The 20,764-nt window shown below is 38.8% G+C and overlaps 1 protein-coding gene and 1 non-coding gene across 5 annotated transcripts in view; both read right to left on the bottom strand.

The window, feature by feature from the left end:
* The window catches only part of UBE2V2 (ubiquitin conjugating enzyme E2 V2), a 36,889-nt gene that overhangs the window by 12,922 nt on the left and 3,203 nt on the right, over positions 1-20,764 (bottom strand). For 3 of the 4 annotated variants that reach the window (XM_049827880.1, XM_049827900.1, XM_049827891.1), the window contains exon 1: positions 17,155-17,275. The exons of the other annotated variant lie outside the window; for it this stretch is intronic. In XM_049827880.1, coding sequence (XP_049683837.1) covers positions 17,155-17,170 — 16 coding nt within the window. In that variant the 5' untranslated portion in view covers positions 17,171-17,275. Of the gene's footprint in view, positions 1-17,154; positions 17,276-20,764 lie in introns of those variants that run through there. 4 annotated transcript variants of the gene reach the window in all.
* On the bottom strand, positions 19,464-19,536 carry TRNAA-AGC (transfer RNA alanine (anticodon AGC)). Its single transcript has one exon. It is a non-coding gene; the product is annotated as a tRNA-Ala (tRNA).

Here is a 20,764-nt window from a genome sequence, read left to right as displayed (position 1 = left end):
TACAGCTATAGTGTTTTTCATGATTTTTAGTAGAGATCCTTTCTTGTACTGGAAGAATCCAGGTACTCTATAAAACTAAAACTCTAAGACTGGGTGCATACAAAGTTGTTAGCAAGGAATATACATAGTATGCAAGTTCAAAAAAGATGGGGGTCAAAGAAAGCTGTTTTTCATACCAGTTTAGTCACTGGAATTTCAGGTTTTACATTACCCTAGTCTGTATTCCAAGCTGTCTCTATGCAAAAAATTAAGACCTATAGCATACAATAAGGTTATTTAGTCAATACGTATGCATATGGACCAGTATAGATAAACATACCCTTCAGCAACTATTCCAATAGCTTATCTTGCATAAATACAGTTTCTCTTAGACTTTTTTTAAATAACACGCACTAGGGAAAGGCTTCTAAAAATTGCAGAAACAACTGTCTCTAAGTTCTCCAAATTCCCAGGGAAAAGCATTAAGAGCATAGTATGAGGACACTGCAAGGAAATTAAATCGCTCATGTATGGCCTCACTTTCCTTCCTGCTTTGGTATTGCCACTCACCTGAGCCCATAATGAGCTACTTCAGCTTGCTAACTGAGCAGAAAATTATACATTTTGGTTAGTCTCCTGACAGCTTAACAAACCAGCCCAGCTCACACAGAGATTTGACAAGTACTAGCATGAAAGTGCAGCCATGGCAGCAAAAACTCAGATAATCTTGATGTAAAAATATGTTTTAATGGAGTTAAACTACCCAGGTAGCTTATTTTCACAGATAAGAGTTCACATACAATTACTTGAAAGGACTAGCACAATGCATCAAGGAGCAGACCATTTCTCAATACTTTAGCATAGATCCTTTTTAAAAAGCTTCATTGAAATTCATTTGCCCCTTCCTCTGGTCCCATCCTGACTTATTAACATTAGATTGTACATTTACATATCTAATTCAGACTAGGGATGGGAACTGACAATCATGCTTCTATCACATTACAGAGCACAAGGTTTTTACTTTTGTTTCAGATTCGTACATGCTCTGGAATGGAGTCTGCCAGTAAGAGGCTAACACTAATCTTTAAAAAAAAATTTGGAAAGATTAAACCAGGAGGATAAACTTTTACTAAACTTCTTGGTTTGCATCACATGACTGATTACCTTCTGCCCGGTACATGGAACCTCAAACACCCACCCCCCACGCCAAACAACCCCTACCCCCAAAACCCATGTACTTTAGCATCCAATTATTATCTTGGACTTCTCCAGTGGCTTAAATCCGCCATTTCTCAGAATTCTTGCTTGGACTGCAGAACTTCTGATTTATAGTTTACCTCTCTAAAAAGCACATAAAAGACAGTAGCAAACAGAGTATTTCTGATCACCTGCTATCACCTTTCAGTGCAGCTGAGATGACTCAACTGCTCATTGCCAAAGACATTCCATGCCTTCTCCCAAAATTCTGTTGCTCTTGCACTAACCAGGCACACTAATTTAGCAAAAAGCTGTTTTTCCTCTAGGCAAAAATCAAATCCAACCAGTTAATCAACTGAATTGACTCAGGAAGAAGGATCAACAAATGCCAGAGCTGACTGCTGTCTTTCAGTGCTGTCCTTTGCAAAACCATGGGTGTGGGGATGAGGGAGCTTTTTGTGTACTCAACACACAAAACTGTAGATGACAGTTACTAGAACATAACAACCCCTTATGAATGATTGTCCCGTGTTCATCGCATCTTTTCCACTACATTGTCTGTGCTCACTAGTTCCCCTAACTGTCCAAGGGGAGCAGTGAAGGACTTGGGAAATCTCCAGAACATCTCCAGAAAATAATTTAGAACTCTGGAAAGATTGTCTCTGGAAAGAGACAAAAACATCTGACAGAAAAGTGCCGGGTTCCCTACACTAACATCTGTATCAGTGCTAGAACTAGGTAGCAAAATACTGCTCTGAAGTTAAAAATAAGAATCAAAACACCCAGTGTTTGAAAACAAACAAACAAAACCAAACAAATAAAACCCCCACACTATCCTGAGATTCCAACCCATTAAAAAACTCCCAGAAAAAAAAAAAAGTTCATTCTCAGCTAAAACTGGACCAAAGATACATTCAAACAGGATGTTTACACAGTCCTAAAACATTTGGGTTGGGGACACCAGAAATGATTGTATAAATTAAGGTAAAACCACTATTTCATAAGAGCACTTCTATATTTAAGGTATTTAGTTCACTTCCACAAACATATTCTATACTTTTATTTATGAGTTCATAGGAAACGCACAAGATCTTTCTTTTTATGCAATTCTATGTTTAAGATTTGGACAACAACCTCTCCTACCCTATTTCCAAAGAGATACCCTGATTTGTCAACTGATATCAGAGGGGCAGAGCAACAAGCTGGGCACATCTTAATTAGAAATGTCTACTAGAGTTTTTTGCAACAAAGGATTACCAGGTCACTATTTCCTAGCTTAAAAAACAACCACCACCACCCCTTACTAAACTGCCTCTATGTCCCTGGCATATATTATTAATGTTTTATCCTCAATACTTCAAACTTCAATTGAAGTCACTACTGAATGTTTTATTAGAAAACCATTGTTGATAGATTTCTGACAAGTGACATGGAATACTTAACAAATTAACACAGTGGGTTAAAAAAAACCACAAAACCTTACCTTTGTAATTACAGTCTTAGAAACTACCAGCAAAATGAACTGGAATTAAATGCTAATGCTGCCCTGAGCATCCACTCATGCATTTGCGCACACTATTGCACTCTACATGTTTTCTTCGGTCATGCTGTAACTTTTACATAATACAAATCTACCTAGCTTGAACAGAACACATGTACCTTCTTGGTACAGATGGTGCCTTCTTCCCAGTAAAACAACAGCAAGACCTACTATCTAGAGTATCAGGTAATGATGGTCTGGATCTTTTGGAAATCAAGTTTGCTCCTAGTATAAATTAAAAAATTCTTGGTTTTCTCACTATTTCACATATACCAGGAGGGCACAACTGTATGTTAATGACGCATACGCAACTTGCAGTTTTGTCTCTAATCCAGACAATACAATTCTTCAAATATTTGCTAAAAACTTTGAAATATTCCTTGACAGACTCTGAGTATGAATCAGTATTCCATTTACAGAATTTGGACAATGAAACAACATCCTTCTGTCCTAGTTTGCAGCTCATCAGCAACAGGAAATTACAGAAACCACCCCCATTCTTCAGCTGACTACCAGACCTCAGGTATACCTTCTGGAACAAGTAGTGGCAATTGAAGAGAGAAATGTCTCTAGCCTTTCACCACCATGGGGGCCTGCCAAATATTGTTGTCCCCAACTCCACTTGCTGGTGGGACCACTAACCAGCTTCAGACAAGTGAAGACAGGTTGTTTTTACTCCCTGCAACAGACATCCCTCAGCTAAAACCTCTCCCTCCTAAGTGAAGGGGATTAAAGCAGTCATGCGATTTTATCACTGGCAGAGCTGCAGGAGTGGTACGCTCCACTGAGTAGGCTGTGATTAAAGGCTAGGTACAGCACTGCATCCAGCTATTTGCAATGATGCACTAAGGCTCTCCATGTGAAAATACAGCTGGGTTCATCAAGATTAGAAAACAAAACAAAAGCAACCACCCCCCAACCACTTTTCAGTTTATCTGTAAAGCTTACCTTGCTAGGGATTTTACTGACAAATACCTCCTGACCCCCCAAAATGGTACACAGGAACTGTCAAACAGTATTTACCAAGTTTTCACAAAGAGTTGAGGTAAACATATTTCACTTAAACAAAACAAACACCACCCACTCATGCTTACATATATCAATAGTTTTTAATTTATAAATTTAATCATGAAACTGGACTACAGAAACTGGTTACCTGTTGGAAATCCATGAAGTTAACAGCGAATTTAAAACCTTGGAACAATGAGAAAAGAATAAAAGCAGAATCAGTAAATAAAGACTTAAATTAAGCAGGAGGGTCTACTTTCATACATATGGAGCTACCTCAGTCATCACATTCTAAACCACTAAATTAATAAAAGCAAGAAGTATACTATCCCACAGGACAAGTTAGAAAAGAAGTCACAGCTATGCTTTTATCCAGAATCTGCATAACCTGAAAAAAAAAAATCAGGAAAAGAAAAGGGGGGAATCTTCAGTATCCTTTAGTAGGACCAACAACTTTCACTGGAGCAATAAAGGGGAATTGCCTGGATGGACCTGCTCTTGCTAGTATGTCAAGACACAGTTCCACAGCTGGTAATGCCAGATCACCCACTAGTACAGAGATTTAATCAGCATGAAGACAGAATACATAATTGCACTTATGTCAAATTTGACAGAGCACACGGGGTACACTAAATCACATTTTTAAACGGTTCACATAGACACACTCCTTCAAATACAGCTGGGAGTCCCAAGCTCCCTGCACATCAAATGATTCTTTGCCACGTAACAGGCAAGAGTGGGATAACCTACACTCTACACGTCTCCCTGCCGTTTATAAAAGGGAGCCATAACCCTAATTCTTCATAGATTGGCTCAGAGCCTAAAGTGTGAGGTTTTCTGTCATATCCACAACTATTTTTTATAATAATTGTCTATTACAATATCCATACCAGCATTGTTTGTCTTAAAATCTTCCTTAGCTTTTGGCATCAATCATTCCTGAAAGTTACATCCATACCAGAAGCCTTTTTCTAGGATACTGTCAGGGATGCTGGTTTTTGTGATTGAGATAGCTATGTCAGGAAAAGTCTGTAGCATAAACAATTTTGAATGTATGAGTTATCTTTTGCCCATTAACTTCCAGCTAATGGGAACTGAAAAAGCATGTATAGCTTGGTAACAAAAACTCTCAAACCCCATTGAACAGTTTCAGACTGGCAGAAAAGTAAGTATTTTTTAAGGACAGGGAAGGGGGGAGGGATGTCAGCCTTGCAAATTCTAAGCCATAATACAATTTCTCCTGGGGTAGGGAGGGGAAGAAATAAAAAATTCCAAAGAGAAATACATAGAAAATAACATGTTCCTTTCAGCCTGAATAATTCAGAAGTCATCTCGCCCTGGACAAAATAAAGCAAGAAACTGAAATACTGTACTAACACCACCACCACATCACACACCCACAAAAAGAACATAAAACAACCAAAGCCTTAAATAAGCCCTGAAATGGGCAATACACAAAAAAAAAGAAAGGAAAGAGGGCCAGAGCATGTAACATGCTAACATATTCTGTTCTGGCTGAAAAAAATATTCCTGTGGAATTAAAATTTTGGAAGACACTCTTCTCTGAAAAACCTAATTTTAAAAAACATGATCTATATTTTTGTTTGCCAGTTACCCTACCCTGCTCACATCACATACTCTTTTGCCTAGTAAAATATTCTGTGAAAACACACCAAAAAAAATGGCTGACTTACTATCAGGAACCTACTATCAGGTTATGCAGTACCAGATTTACTGTAATTACATCATAACTATCTGAGGTTGATCACAGTAACCTGGCTTCAAAAACCAAAAGTATTTCTAGTAGCTTGCCTATTAACGAAGTTGGACATGGGAGTTTTGTCTACAAAAGAACGCCATCACCACCATTAGTAGTGGAATGCAGCAATTCAATACTGAACTTTTTGTTTGTTTTAAATCAAGAACATTACTACATACACAGTAAAAGCACTGTTTCCAATAACCAAGAGAACAACATGATTCTTGTTCAAGGCAAATAGACATTTTCAGTGAAAAGCTATACATATTTTTCCATGAACTACGAAAGCATCCAGTTGCTGCTGCGGAACTCAATCTGTGAATCAACCTAACGATGCACTACCGAATGGACAGCGAGCCTGTACTGAGAAAACTGTACGTTCATTAAATGGGTTTGATACATCTTGATATTTGTTAACTGAAACTTCTGCAGTCTTAGAATTATGGGTATATTCGAATTCTGTGAACTGCTTTCCAACCAAGTTTCGATATATTTCAGTAAAACTCAAATTCATAATTCTGTCTATCAGTAGTATTCATAAAGGTACATTTACTCTACACTATTTTTCTCTACTTTCCTTCAGCAAGTATGTCCCAAAGCAATGAAATTTGGGCAATAGAGTATTCTGCATTAACAGTTTTGAGTTTAAACTGGGAAAGTACTATATTATCTTAAATGGTGAAATGAAGGTATTTCGCAGCAGTATGTTGCCTGTATACATTGATCAGGTTGGTGAATAAGGTACTAAGCAATTTTAGCAGGTATGGATGAAATATCCATACCATGCAAGTATATTTTCCACAGGAACATTCCAGTCATCACTGATTTTGTCACACAAAACCAAACAGATGCATTTCTATCAATGATAACAGAATACAGGAGGACTTTATTAAAGCCATTCAGTACAGATACATGACATAAAATGACAGCAGATAACAGAGACCCCAGAGCACTCTGTGTTTCCAAAATCAATCATGGGCAACCCCTGAAAACCAAAAGCAATCTTGAATGCTTTCTTCTCCATTTTGCTAGTGTCTGAAATATGCATTGTGTCAGATCAATTGAACAGTGCCTTGTCATTACTGTCTGCAACTGGCAAAGCTGTAAGCAACAGCAGTTTAGATCTGCAAACTCATGAAGATTAACCTAACTAAGCTTAACTGTGGAAAATTTCTAGGAATAAGTTCAAGCAGAAAAATAAGTCTGACATAATCAGGTAAAAATCCACTTCCATGTAAAATGAAATTATTCATCCCAAAAAACCAACCAAACTAAACAAGATGACTAATAAGGAAAGAGATGAGTAGCAAGTAAGTTTTCACAGCTCAAGTAAATAGATGTACATCAATGAATGCATATAGAGCAAATGGCCATTTATTCAATGTGTTCAATATTTATCATATTTTAGAGCTGGTTTTGCTACAATCCTAAAAAATTAGAAAAGGCCCATCTCACAAGAATTAATCACCTGTACTCAGGAGAGCTGGTAAGAACTGAATGGGCTATTCTGCTTCTTTGCAGAACTAAAATTAGACATATATATATTTATATAAAACATGATGTATTTGACTACGTAGGAACTCTATAACTAGTTAACTTTTGTCTTTTACAGTATTTAAAATAAAAAAAAATACTTGGAAGCACACAGGTTGGAAGACTTCAAGGAGGTGCAATACTATGAACTGCATTGAAAGTTAAACTATGCATTTCATCAGTTTTGGGGTTTTGTTTTTTTCTTATGAAGATATGTCTCTTGCTGAGGAACATTTCCCAGCAGAAGCCAAGGAACAGTCACAGCAGTGTGAAAGTTACAAACCTTCAGCATAAAACCTACCTTTTGGTTAAAGCTAACTGAAGTAATATTCCTTTTCAGAATTACATTGGTGATAATTTCTATTCATTTCACTTAAGTGAAACCTTACATTTGTTGGTATCTTAACAGACACAGCTCAGAACTAAAGTTAGGCTGCATGAAAAGAACTTCCATAACAATTTCATTCATATTTGAGTCTAGCCACAGTCATAAACATTCTACATATAGCTTATATTAAGAAGGCAGCTAATGACAATCTATGTTAATACAGCAGAAGCCTTGGTCATTTATTGCAATACAGCATGCACGTTTTGGCTGAGGGGAAATGGTCTGGAAGGGTCCAGGGGTATTTATATCTTTAGGGTAGGGTACAAACACTAGTGTTTAAAAAAACCAGTGATTTTATTGAAGACAGAACAAAGATTTACAGAAGCAGATTTTTTTCCCCCTTACTTTCAATTTCATTATGCATATTCATAACATTAAGACACTGTCAGTTATCTACCAGCAATAATATTCGAAAATGATACATTCTAAAAGAGAATGATACTTGCATATGGACCTGTTTTTTCAGCAGTAGTTCTAATTGCACTGTGGTAAAATTTGCATTTAATACAACTTAAGCTGTTCCATCTCATACTTTGGGTTCCTGCCAAATACAGGTCTTCAAAGGAAAACCGAACTTACTTTTTACTTGCACGTTTAGGGGCAGGCAGACTACTAACTCGGGAAGGAAAGGCCGTAAGAACAAGTATGGTCCACTACCTGTCAGGTCCCACTTTCAAGGATAAGCCCACCTCAGAAGCATTTGGTGGTATCCATTCTCTCATTTATCCTTCACATATATTTTACCAGCTGCACTCACAAAACAGAGAACATAGTATATGGTGATGGACAGCGTCACAAGGAAGGAGAGGTGGTAATACCAGTTTGCTTTACAATGCCCTAGTTTACATTTAATTAAAAAAAAAAAGTGTATTTAGACACCAGAAAATCACAATAAAGCTTTCAATATATGAACAGTAGTAAAGTTTGTTTAGTTTGGGGGGTGGGAAGGGAAGAAATTAATTTCTATAGTTCTAGGCATTAGCAGTTGGGATGTCATAAACACATATCTGATTTACAAACATATATTAAAATGGCTTAAACCACAAATCTTGATGTGAAGTGAGAGATCTCTTAAGACTAAAGAAGTGACATCAGTTTATTCAATGTGTTTCAGTTGCTGTTGGTTTCACTTTAAGAACGGCAAGACCTTGAACTTGACTTCTCCAGCAGAGTGAGCATTCCAAATGTATAACTTCATAGGAAAAAGTCCGTGCAATTTTAGGTTTTATTAATTATGTTTTTAAGTGTGAGAAATTACTAGCAGAACAAATAACTCCATTATTAAGACATCTTCACCTAAGTTCTCCCTTCTTTTCTCTTATCCTGCCTCTTAGGTAATCAGAAAGAAGTGAGCTAACTGCTCCTAGTAATTCTGAGTTCTACCAACTCTGTTCCATAATTCATCAGATTATGTACTGAAGGCAGCCTTGCAGACAGGACTCCTGTGATGGTCAACATCCTCCAAGAAAATATTGTATCTGTTTAGTTTTTATTCACTTCTAACCACGCTCATGGCCACTCCTCTCTCCCCCTCCTTCCCTGCTCCCCACTGTCACCCGATTCACTTCACTCACCTTTCTCAGAAAAGCAGCAGCAGGAGATGTGGCTGCCTTTAATTATCTGACTCATGAGAGCTGCTCCATCCTCTGACCAGCATCCATGGACAAGCCATTTCCCACAAATGCCAGCAAATTTTTCCCATTCTGCACCATCTTACCAAGGTTCATGCCTCACCGAAAAACCTCCATTCACCATCTCCTGCAGTCCAAGTTCCACATGCCCTCTTCACTCTCATTTTTTGTGTAGCAACAATACCCTAAACATCCTAAAGTTGTACAAGGTACAACAGTAACAAAGTGTAAGAGCAGTCATATGTATGTCAGTTACCTCAGTGAGAAGAAGCACACAGAGATACCCACAGAACATAGTCCAGATCTGAGAGAAACTCCAACTGGACTCAACTTTGTTAGCAAGGATTAAACAACAGTTGCAGTTTGTTTCACTCTATCTTTGCATTTTCATGCAAATACGCTCATCTTGAGTACAGTTGCTGGCACCGAATTACTAATGGTACTCATATAAATTGCACTAATGAAGAAGCTTGCTCCACTACAGATACAAATGTTGTTAGACTACAAAACAGTGAAAGCATAAGCAAGCTCTTAGCAAAAAAAAAAAACCCAAAATCTTGAAAAGCTTCCATACAAGTAATTAAAATACCTCATCCAAAAAACACTCAAAAAGTAGTTATCACACCAATAGAAAACTATAGTATAAAAAACACTAACGTAGATTGCAGTCCCAAAAGAAAATTGGTGTAAATTGCTTAAAACTAATTTTACAAATTTGCATCAATATTAATAGCATAGATATAATACAGACTGATAAATTTAAGTGCAAGATTTTTTGTTATAAACAAGACCACTGTTAACCCAGACTTTAGTTATGTCAGACACTGCATGTCCAGTTGTGTCTAACCATAAGAAAAACTGTACAGGAACTAAGCAGTTAAGTCAGTAAATAGCTCATCAATTGACACCCAAGCTGTTTTGGTGAAGGCTGACTACGATTTAAAGGTTAACTCTTTATAGGCAACCACTGAGTGAAACACAGATGAGATTAAATGGTTCAACTATCTTCCCATATGTTTTAGTACATGAAATGATAGATTATGAAAAATGACACACTGTGATGCTTAGCAAATTGAGAATTTTATTACTATTTCAATTTTGTACAAAACAACGCAAGGCAGGAAGCCAGTACAGAGCGTTTAGAAAAGATACCCGTCACTTCAAAAACCACCAGCAATATTGTGATGTAACAGTTTAAGGAATCAAGAATTTATCAGACAAAGAAATCTTTCCAATTTCTCTCCTCAGAAGCTAAAAAAAGACCCCAAACTTGTTTAGTACAAATTAACCCCACTATTAAGAACATAAAGCTACATAAAGGCAAAAAAGGCTAAAGGAAAGGTATAATGGCATATAGGCTCAATTTTTCAAAGTCTCGTTTTAAAGCTGAGACTGTGCTGGCAGAGAGGAAAAAGCATTTAAAATACATACTTTTTAAGCTATCTTTTAAAGTATGATGACATTAAAAAAAATTCAGATAAAGGGACAGGAGGAGTGGGACACTAGAGGAACCCATCAGAGGCCAATATCTCGTCATGAAACAAATGGCTTTCACAGGGTCTGCTTTAATAAATAGTAAGAATACAATGTGTGACCCAGATAACAAGAGTAGCATCAAGGATTTAGTTTAGCAAAGCTGTAAAGCCGTCTAAAACGGGTTACAAGTCATTGATTAGCAAACAGTTGTTCTAAGACTCCTATGAAGGTCCTTTCCAACATGACTCAGCACCCACCCACAGTGGAAAACATAAAGATCCTTTATCTATGTAAAACAAATAATGTTATCCATCGTTATTCTTTCAGTTATACACATAGGCATACACAAATGTATATAATGAGCAAATGTACTCGCCACCACATATTTAGTAACAAGAAGTGCCATTGAATTATTTTTCTACATTATTTTGTGACAATCATATTTCAGCCTATTTTCTTTATGCCATGGTACTCAAAAGTTCAAATTATTTAATATTTACATGATTACATATTCCACTTCAGTGAGAAGAAAGCAAGCTTACAATTTCTTCCTTGAAAAAGTTCTAAGTTATATGAAAAAAACTGGACATTTCACTAAGAGTACACTGGTATCCTCAGTAAAGGACACTATTTTTACATGTACTGGGAAAAATGGTTTTGATTTACTCAAGCAAATTGCAAACGTACTTAACTATCCAGTTACAAATAGTCACAAGTGCAATGAAAGGAAGGAATTTTTTTTTCTTTGTGCAGTGTCTAATGTGTCTAATGCAACAATTTTTTAAAAAAGGGATACTGAGTCTATCTAGATGTCAGGCGTAATTTTTCTGATGATTTTTTTTTTTAAAATCTAGTTGAAGCTTCTCATCCTTCTGAAATAAAGAATTAATTTAAAGCTCTGAAATTCTAAGTGTTGAAGGTTTCATTTGTTCCAAAATGCTAACTAGAAATGATTTAGAGTCATGTACTTTAAGCACCACACATTTTTGTAAAGGCTGTAAAACAGAAGCTCATGTTATTCAGAACCAGTCTGACAACTTCACAATCATAAGTTTTTGCACTGATGTACTGATTTTACTCAAAATATTGTTCAAATTATATCTCATTAGTGTCTTCCAAATGACAAATACAAAGAAAAACACTCTTTTGGGCAGGATAGCATATAGCAAAATCCTTCTGAGTACAGCTTAAATCAAGACTATTTTGAACTCTTTCCCCATAACACCTTCTTGTCTTTCCACAATCTGTGCTGAGGCTCCCACAGGCTAGTTTGAGACAGCAAGGCAACAAAACCTAACTGACATGAGTAGCTGAAATTGATCTAGTACTTTACATAAAGTTTTGGTCAGGATGAAGTACAAGCTATAGTCTAGGAAAAAACATGTAAGAGTAGGCAGAGAGAGGAGGAAGGGTCTGTCAACAAAATGAGCCTGAACAGTTTCACAGCATATACTTAACACTGCCTTTGAAAAATCTTCCATAAGGCAAACACAAACACTAACAAATATGCATGTAATTCAACTCCACCAACTATTCATAAGACTTGGAAATCTAATACTCACACATGAGAAGGTTTCTTATCCATACTTAGATTTACAGTATGGACCATCTGCCTCCAACTGCTGAAAGGCGTATCTTCCTGAAACCACATGTGTTGTTATCTTCATCCTGGCTAAAATTTTCCAGGATTGTACAGTATAGTTTGGATAACGGGCTTTAATACTATGCCTGATAACATCCTTCAATTTCAAACAAATTCTTAAATAAATAGAAGATTATGAAGTAGGCCACTTTTTTATCTTGGAAGATGTTTAGCCTGTGAGCATACTCTCACACAGCTACTCGTGGCAGAAAGATGTTAAGTTGGGGCTTGTATTTAAAGACAGATTTGTAAAATACCAGCAACAAAGACAGGAAAATGGTACAGGCAAAGCTCCGACAAGAAATAGAGTATCTTGCCTATATATGCCACAAAGTTGGAAAGAACTGATGGTCTATATATAGTTTAAAAGTCATTTGTAAGCTACATTGTTCTCAACCCAACTGAAGCACATCTGAATTATTTGCAGCTTGCCAAGACGTTTTTAAGCAGGCAGAACAATCACAGTTGCAATTCCTTGTGCATAGGACAGGATGGAAAAATGCCCCACACAGAGTGCTTGCTGCCTCGCATAATACAGTATATTACTTCTTTTGTTTTGTCTGATTGCTTGCAGCTTCAAGAAGCCTGTGCTTACAGAGCTAACATTATAAATACAAAGAACAACATTTGAGGACTGTAAAATTCTAAACAGTTTTTAAACTGCCTTCTTGGACAGGTTCTGGATAAGTGAACAATGTGATGGAGGCATAATAGAGAAAAAGGGTGGGAGTAATACAACCTTGAAGGTAAAACATACTAGATAAAAAAAACCAGACAACTATTTCCTCCACAAGGAAAAAAAAAAAAAAGAGGGAAGAAACAGGCATCAAACAAGTCAGAGGAAAAGAGAACCCTACCTACCTGTGCAGAGTTTAACACACAAGTTTTCTAGATAAAAAGCTTAAATTATACCATCTCCTGTATGGAAAAAATAGTCTTTAAAAAATTACTTCTACCTCCCACTTATGAATAAATTCCTTTAGTACTCCTCTGAGTGGCATTTAATATCTAGGAGTCTCCATACAGGGTATGGTGATCCATCAATCTCTATCCCACTGAGCAGAGAACAGAGAGACATCAGCTTGATTTGGAATGGGTAAGAGTTGCAAAGTATTTAAGGGAAAGTATTACAAAACCCTATCTCACACTATGGAATCTTTTTCAATGGAGGATTTTAGGAAAAAAAGCTTTAAAAACAAAAGAATTTGTTTTTAAAAACCCCCAAAACAACAACAGCAACAACAAAAGCAACAACAAAAACTCCAATCACCAGGTAAGATACAGTCAGTCCTTCCTTCACAGCTTAGGGATTTAGACTGAATGCACTCAAGGCCACTTCCAGCCCTTCATTTTTAATACCAGTTTCCTTACAACTGCAGTCATGCATACTTAGAACTGCTTTCACCACCACTAAATGTTTGCAAATAGAAGGAAAAACCAAAGTTAAGAAAACAAGGCACTGACATTGAGCATTGTGCCATTTCTTTTCAAAGAATTGATCATATATAAATTCAAAGGGAAATATATTTTTGCATGGGCAACGCAAGTCACACAAAGAAGTCAATTCATTCTTAAAGGTTAGAATATCAGGAAATCAGAAGTATGGATTTTACAGAAAAAAATACTTTTTTGGGATCTAGCTGTGCTCCTTCGAAGACATTAAGCACACTTTCAAAAAAGGTTGCTTGTGACTGCATATTAGAAGTAAATCAGGAATATCACATATAATTGCTGACTGTACATCAGTCAATTTTTTTCCCTGGGTGCAGAGTTTCAGCAAACCAAGGGGAATTTTCATTAACTTAGGCCTATTCACCCTCTCCCAAGCTACTGAAGCTCTCAGTTGAAGAGGAAGTAGACAAAAGCTTTAGCAGCCCATGGTTAAAGCACAGTATTAGACACAGCTGCTTTAATTTTCATCTTTTCACTCATAAATTCTAACCACTTAGTGAAGTGATCACTGCTTTTAGGGAATATCCACATTTTAGATAGATATATCTATGCTCTATACACATAACGTAATTTTAAGTAAACCCCAAATTATGGAACTGCAGAAATTAACTCCTGAATTAACTCCTTTTAATGATGTTACTGACCTATTTCTTTTTCTCAAGTTACACAAGAGATTTTAAATGGCATGCTTTGGTAAACTATTTCTCTTAACCTGAAACTATGTTTAATTACATCTTCTACTCTGTATTTTCAAAGAGATTAATAGAATGAATCTCCAGCTAACCAATATGAAATTGGCTGATTATACCAACAACAGCTGTTCTCTTCTTTAAAAAATTGACTTGTTTTTTCCCAGACCTCCAGCAGTACCCACACAAACAACCTAGCTCCCGCTTCAAGCAGAAGGAGTTACAATACCAGAAGATCAATCAAACTGCAGGTTACAAACATCCATTTCTAGGACATGCAATACCTACATGTAAAATTAGTCAATAAAGGTGATTCTAGAAAGCAGGTAAGATACTTAACAACACCACAACGCTGACTAACACAGTTTCCTTAGCACACATTAAAGTCAGCTATCTTCAAACTAAATTATCTGTTGTTAAAGGCATATAACTTTTTAATGTTATTGTTCAAAGAACTAATGACCCCAGGAAAGGAATTTCTGGGATAAAACTAAGACAGTTGACCTTAGTAAAAGTTTTGCTGTTGACTTCCTTAGGGCTAGAATTTCATTCCTGGACTTCATGCAACCAAAACATTCATTTTTTCTGAAATAAATAAGGATTAGGTTGAACTTTATAGCAAAAGCAGGTTAAATTCACAGAGCTAGGTAGAGTTAAATCTTACGTTTATAGCAAATCATTCCCTTCCCTCCTCCACAAATGAGTATAACACAGCTTCCTAGCAAGAGCAGTTCTTCTGGGTGAAGTCTTAAAAATCTAAATTTCTGCATAATATGTGGAAAGAACAAAACGAACACCCCTCCTCCCCCACCCAAATCTATGCATATACCAATAAAAAGCCAACAGTATTTTCTCCACAGGAATAAGTATTTTGCTTTAGAAGCCCTGACTAATTTTCCCAGCAGTTCTGTTGATGATTCTGTCTGCTCGCTTCATTTTACTACAATGATTTCATTTCTTGAACAATGCATACACGCAGTACTAGCACTTTACACTGTTTGGAGCCGATACATGTATAAATAGTTTTTTACATCCCCCACTTTTTTTGAACTTTAGATGTGGCTATATTTCTGGGACAACCACACTGAGTAAGTGTATATAGGAGATTTTAAAATATCACATGTAAGACTGTGAAGAGCATTTATAGCAGTAAAACTAAGAAAGTTTAGTCAAAAAAAAAATACTTCTTCTTATAGAGTTGAATGTTCTGCAGGAATAAAATAGCTTTCTTTACAAATTTTTAGTAACTGATATTCTACACTAGGCCAGACTGAATAGACTGTGATGTCTAATGCCAGTACTCAATGCACATGACCTAAACCAACTTTACTTCCTGTGCATTATATGAAATCCCAGGCTAGAACCCAGACATAAGCTGAAGTCTTTGGGATTTGCTGCATAATAAAATTAATAATAAAGTCCTTTTAAACTGAGACACCAGGAAGTCAATAAATTTAACAAAATAAAATGCAGTAATCCACACCAAATAAATACTTAAAGTTTCTCTAATACATCCATTCTAGCTCAGTTTATCATAGGCAATAATGTATCTTTTTGGATTGCTCTTTCACAGAGTTGCAAGAGCTACTCTATGCCCCAATTTGTTGCAACCTTACCAAATACCACTCTGTAAATCCCACATCCCTGAAGTCACATTACCAAGTGGAACGGACTCTCCTACTGCATAAAATCTGCCCAAGCACTCTCACAAAATAAACAGTAAGGTACCAAGATCAGTTTCAATACACAGAAGTTTCTTCTGTTTTGTTATAGTCTCAATCGCTCAATGATCCAGTGGATTGGGAGCAGAAGTATAAATTAGTGGCCAACGTTCACCCTAGACTGACCACTGAGGTCAAGTCACTCCTCTATCCTGAGCTCTGTCAATCCCACTTATAAAGTCTCAGGGGTGAGAGGAGGGGAAAAGAGGCCGTGAAGACTTCACCTTTTTGTACTGGGGAAAGGTCTTTTTGTATTTCAAGCCTCTCATGAAATGAAACTGAGACAGTATAATTGTGCTGCTTAAACTTCTGCATTTAGTACTTGAAGCAACATTCTTGTCCTTTTCTTTACCTCCACCTTCCACAATATTCTGCCGTGCAAATGCTCAACACATGCTATACTGGTTACCGATACGGGATTCCCGAGATGACTTGCAGCTCTTTGCCCTTCCATTTGCCTACAAGAAAGCCCCTCTGGCTCCAATGTCTGTCTAGTGAAAGGCAGCAAGATGCTTCACTCCTCTTCCCCACCATGCTGCAGTCGCCATCAAACTGAAGTACCTTTGCCCTAAAGCACAACACAGGTCTGACCCCTCTTCCCTTGCATCAAGAGGAGAAAGAGTCAATCCTTTACTTTAGGTACTACTATACCACGACTTCTGTACTCACTAGATGGTACACTGGTACAAATCTTTAGTACAAATCCCTTCCCTCCAGCATTTTTACCAGGCTAGTGACATCTCCTCCCTTCCCTATACGCACACGCATCTATCCATTCCTACCCCTCAGCAGCCAAAGTCTTCGCTTCATCAGCACCCCACTACGTTCATTACGGAAACCGGAGCCCTTTCTCCCACCATTCACCCCTTAGGCCAGGCTCTCACTGGGGTGCCACTGCCCTACAGACGGGAAGCATCGTGCCTGGAGCACAGCCCGGCCCGGCGCCGCTGTAGCTTCCCTCTTCCCCCCGTCAGAAGGTAACTCCTCCCCGCTCCCGTCACAGGCAGCTCGCCACCCCCACCCCCACCCCCCCCGGGAAAGGAGACCCCTCCGGCCCTTGCGGGGGCGCCTCCCGAGCACGAGCCCAACAGCCCGCTTTCCCGCACCAGCCCCAGGCCCACCGAGCCCCCCTCACAAACCTGTAGATCCAGCCATCTTGTCCGAACCCCCCCCCACCGGTCCGGGCCTGCACGCGAAGCCCGTCACTTCCGCTTGACGCAGCGCGTCACTTCCCACAGGGCAGCAGCAGCTCGGGAGCGCGGAAGGGCGCGCGAGCAGCGGGGGCGGGGCCCAGGGGGAGGGGGCGGGGCCGAAGGGGGCGATCCCCGAGGCGCCGGCCCCTTCCCGCGCAGCTCCGGCCCCTTCCCGGACAGCTCCGGCTGCCCCGCCAAGCCCGGAGCTGCCGGATCGGCCGGCCCCGGGAGCCAGCGCCGAGGTCTGCCGAAGGCGCCCGCTACCGGCAGCGCCTAGCGCCTCCTACCCGGGAACCGCATCCGCAGGCCGGCGCCGCGGCCGGAAAGGGGCACGACGGCCACCCGATGGCCGTGCGCTGTTTTTTTCAGAAGGAAGCGTCCTTCTCTTCTAGGTGATCCTGCGCTAGCGGCGAACAGCGCACCCGCGTCTCTTCCGAGGCGCGATACAAATACGGCCGCAGGCTTACCAAGCCAAAGCCGACTTATGCTCCATCGGCCTCTGAAAGCACGCAGCGGACTCCACCGTCCATCTCTGTCCACGCCCGTCCGCTAGGTGTAGGACCCACCTTACGGTTAGCAGCAACAAACTACTTCAACAGTAACTGCAACCACAGGAAATAAAACTGGGGCCAAAAGGGAAAAAAAGCACAAGGTCGCTGGTCTAGGTGAGGAACTAACAGCTAGCTTGCTTCACTCTTCCAATGCTGTGGTAAGCGTACTGGGAAAAAAATGCAAGTTTTTGCAACGTTGAACTCGAGAGGAAAAACACCTGACAACTAGAAGCCGAACACATTAAAAGGTCTACGTTCCTTTTCTTCCCAACAATCAAGTGCTTACACATGGTAACAAAGTTACCTTTCAGCCTCTTCAAAAAGAAAAACTATTCGAAATACAACTACTGCTTGCAACTTGCTCATCATAAGGCGATGATAATCACTACAGCAAAAACTTTTTATAGAAGTTCTGCGCATGATTGCAGACTGCACCTGTACAGAGCCCTGCTGAATTCTCTCATTTCATCAGTGCACAACTTGCCTCTGGTTAGCTGAGAAGAGCAACATTACTCATCCTCTTTAAAAGCACAGAAAGTGTCAGGTACTAAGCAGTATCGTAAACACAGAAAACATCGAAGCAATAATAATCACATAGAAAACTACTATAGCATCTCATTCCAAGCAAATGGACATTTAAATCATTACCTGAGCCCAGGGAGAACTCCTGGAGACCATAACACTTTTCTCTCCAATAGTCTTTGTTTTAACAAGCATCTAGCAGTCTTAAAGTCATAATACCTCTTTTTTTCTCGTCTGTGGAGGATAGGAGAGAAATGAGCAGATTCAATTTTTATCCCATCCATCCAGAGGTTAACTCCCTTCTTGTCATGTCACGGGAGAATCTCCAAGCTCCCTTACTTTCTCCACAGGAGCTATTCACACATCCATGCACACAGTATCTCCTCCTTCCTCAACTTGAAACTCAATTAATAATTTTTGTTTCCTGATTTCTATGTGTTTTAATATGTGTACTCCCTAGATCCTGATTGCACAAATTCACTGTATTTATAGGAAGTACATTTTGCTCATTTCCTCATGCTGCCTCAACCCGAAAGTACAAGCAGTTAAATACCAGAATGAGCAAGTAAGAAAATTAAATCAGAATTTTAAAAAGTCTCATGAAGACTTAAAATGTGCAAGCATAGATTTACAGAGAAAATTCCCATGGTATTTCACAGATGTGAAAATTCACGAGCCAAGGACACAATCTTGCTACCAAGACTAACAAGAGTTATAGAATATTCTAGCCCACTGTTTCTAATAAATAGCCTACATAACCAAAACAGAACAAAAATAATGAGTATTACAGCAGAAATACAAAATTTTGTTCCTTATACACTAAACAATAATATCAAATATGAATTTAACTACTGAATGAAATCATAAACCAAAGGTTTAAGGGCACATTAAAAAAATGCCTCATTTATTTTTCTCTACAATTTGTTCATGTCGTTTATTATTGTATTAAAATGTCAGTAAGTGTTGTTATTTCATGCAAAGACTATATTTTTTTCTCCCTGTATGCAGAAGAACAAACATGACTTTGAAAAAAACCATTTAAAACAATGTTTTAACATTTTTTAGATTACAATTCTCTCAGGTTTCTTTACACCGTTATACAAGAAAAAATAAGTGTAAATAGGAAATATTTTTAAATGCTGCTGTTTAGTTTATAATGAAATAAATGTTGAAAATGTATACTGGAGAATGCGGGCATCGATCCCGCTACCTCTCGCATGCTAAGCGAGCGCTCTACCATTTGAGCTAATTCCCCACCTGAAAAAAAAACTTTGAAACTGATACTTACACACTCTAGACTTGCCAAGCACTAAATACAACTATGTTTGATTATAAATCCATTGCTCCTTGCTGAGTCATTCTTTCCACTCACCAACAACCGATTGCAACTCACAGCTGGAATCACGTGATGCCTCTTTCAGCATGTACACTACCAGAATAATCTTATTAATCTCTTTTATCTTTGTTAGATAAAGCACAGTCCTTGTTATTTAGCTGTTTTCATACAAGAAGCTCTCCAACAGATCAAGTTATTTACGAGAAGCCAGATGTGTTACATAAAAAAACCCCAACCATTACTGAACAACTGTTTCAAATTCAACAAGGAAACCCATGTTCTTCCCAGTTTTCAAGGCATACACATGAAAAAAATGGCTCAGAAAATGTTTAATAAGTGAAAAATATTACATGCTTGATTGAAACAGAGTTTTGTAGTCAAAGCTTATACATATGTATATATATTTGTGGGTGTATATACACACACACATCCTTTTGGAAGGAGTCTGGCTTCTCTGGGGTGAGAGAGTCAAGTGAAATTAAAATGTATCTGTATTTTCCTTATTTATTACCCTATTTTTCTTATTTATTACCTCACCAAATACACTCTCCTATAATTAATGCACTACTTTAAACGGCCTTAAAACACCGACTTTTTGGAAAACGAACACACCCAAGCATGACAAATGCTCGCATGCCTTGACACAGACCATAAAGCCTACATCATAGACGTGGAACATAACAATGTATGGTAATAGGCCACATTTTAATATTTACATTTACTTGCCTACAGCAAGTATTTAACTCAAAACGCCTACCTAGAGAGACAGTTATCGATTGCTACTACTAGCCTAGTATCAACTGGTATACTTGGAAAAAGCTCCTGACTGCATTAAGTCCTCCTTCCGGTATTTGTCCGAAAGTTGGAAAACCGACACCAGCTTCATCAGCAGGCCCACCCCTGCCACACCGGCTGCCTCCAGCCGCGGCGGGGTGGGGGGGGCGCATGCGCAGCGCCCTCGCCCCAGCAAGCGGCGCTGCCCGCCCCCGCCGGAGCAGCAGCTAGGGCTAGGCCGGCCCGCCTCCCGCCGGCCCGGGGAGCGGAGGGGCCTCGGCCATCTCCTGCAGCTGCGCTGCCCCACGGACCTGGCCCAGGGCCTCGTCTTCCGCCGCTCCACGGCTGCGTTTGCTTCCCTCGTTCCTCCGAA

This window comes from Accipiter gentilis, chromosome 2 (genome assembly GCF_929443795.1).
Source record: "Accipiter gentilis chromosome 2, bAccGen1.1, whole genome shotgun sequence".
NCBI lineage: Eukaryota > Metazoa > Chordata > Aves > Accipitriformes > Accipitridae > Astur > Astur gentilis.
The sequence above is the reverse complement of the archived record's forward strand: the minus strand, read 5'-3'. Positions and strand labels throughout refer to the sequence as shown.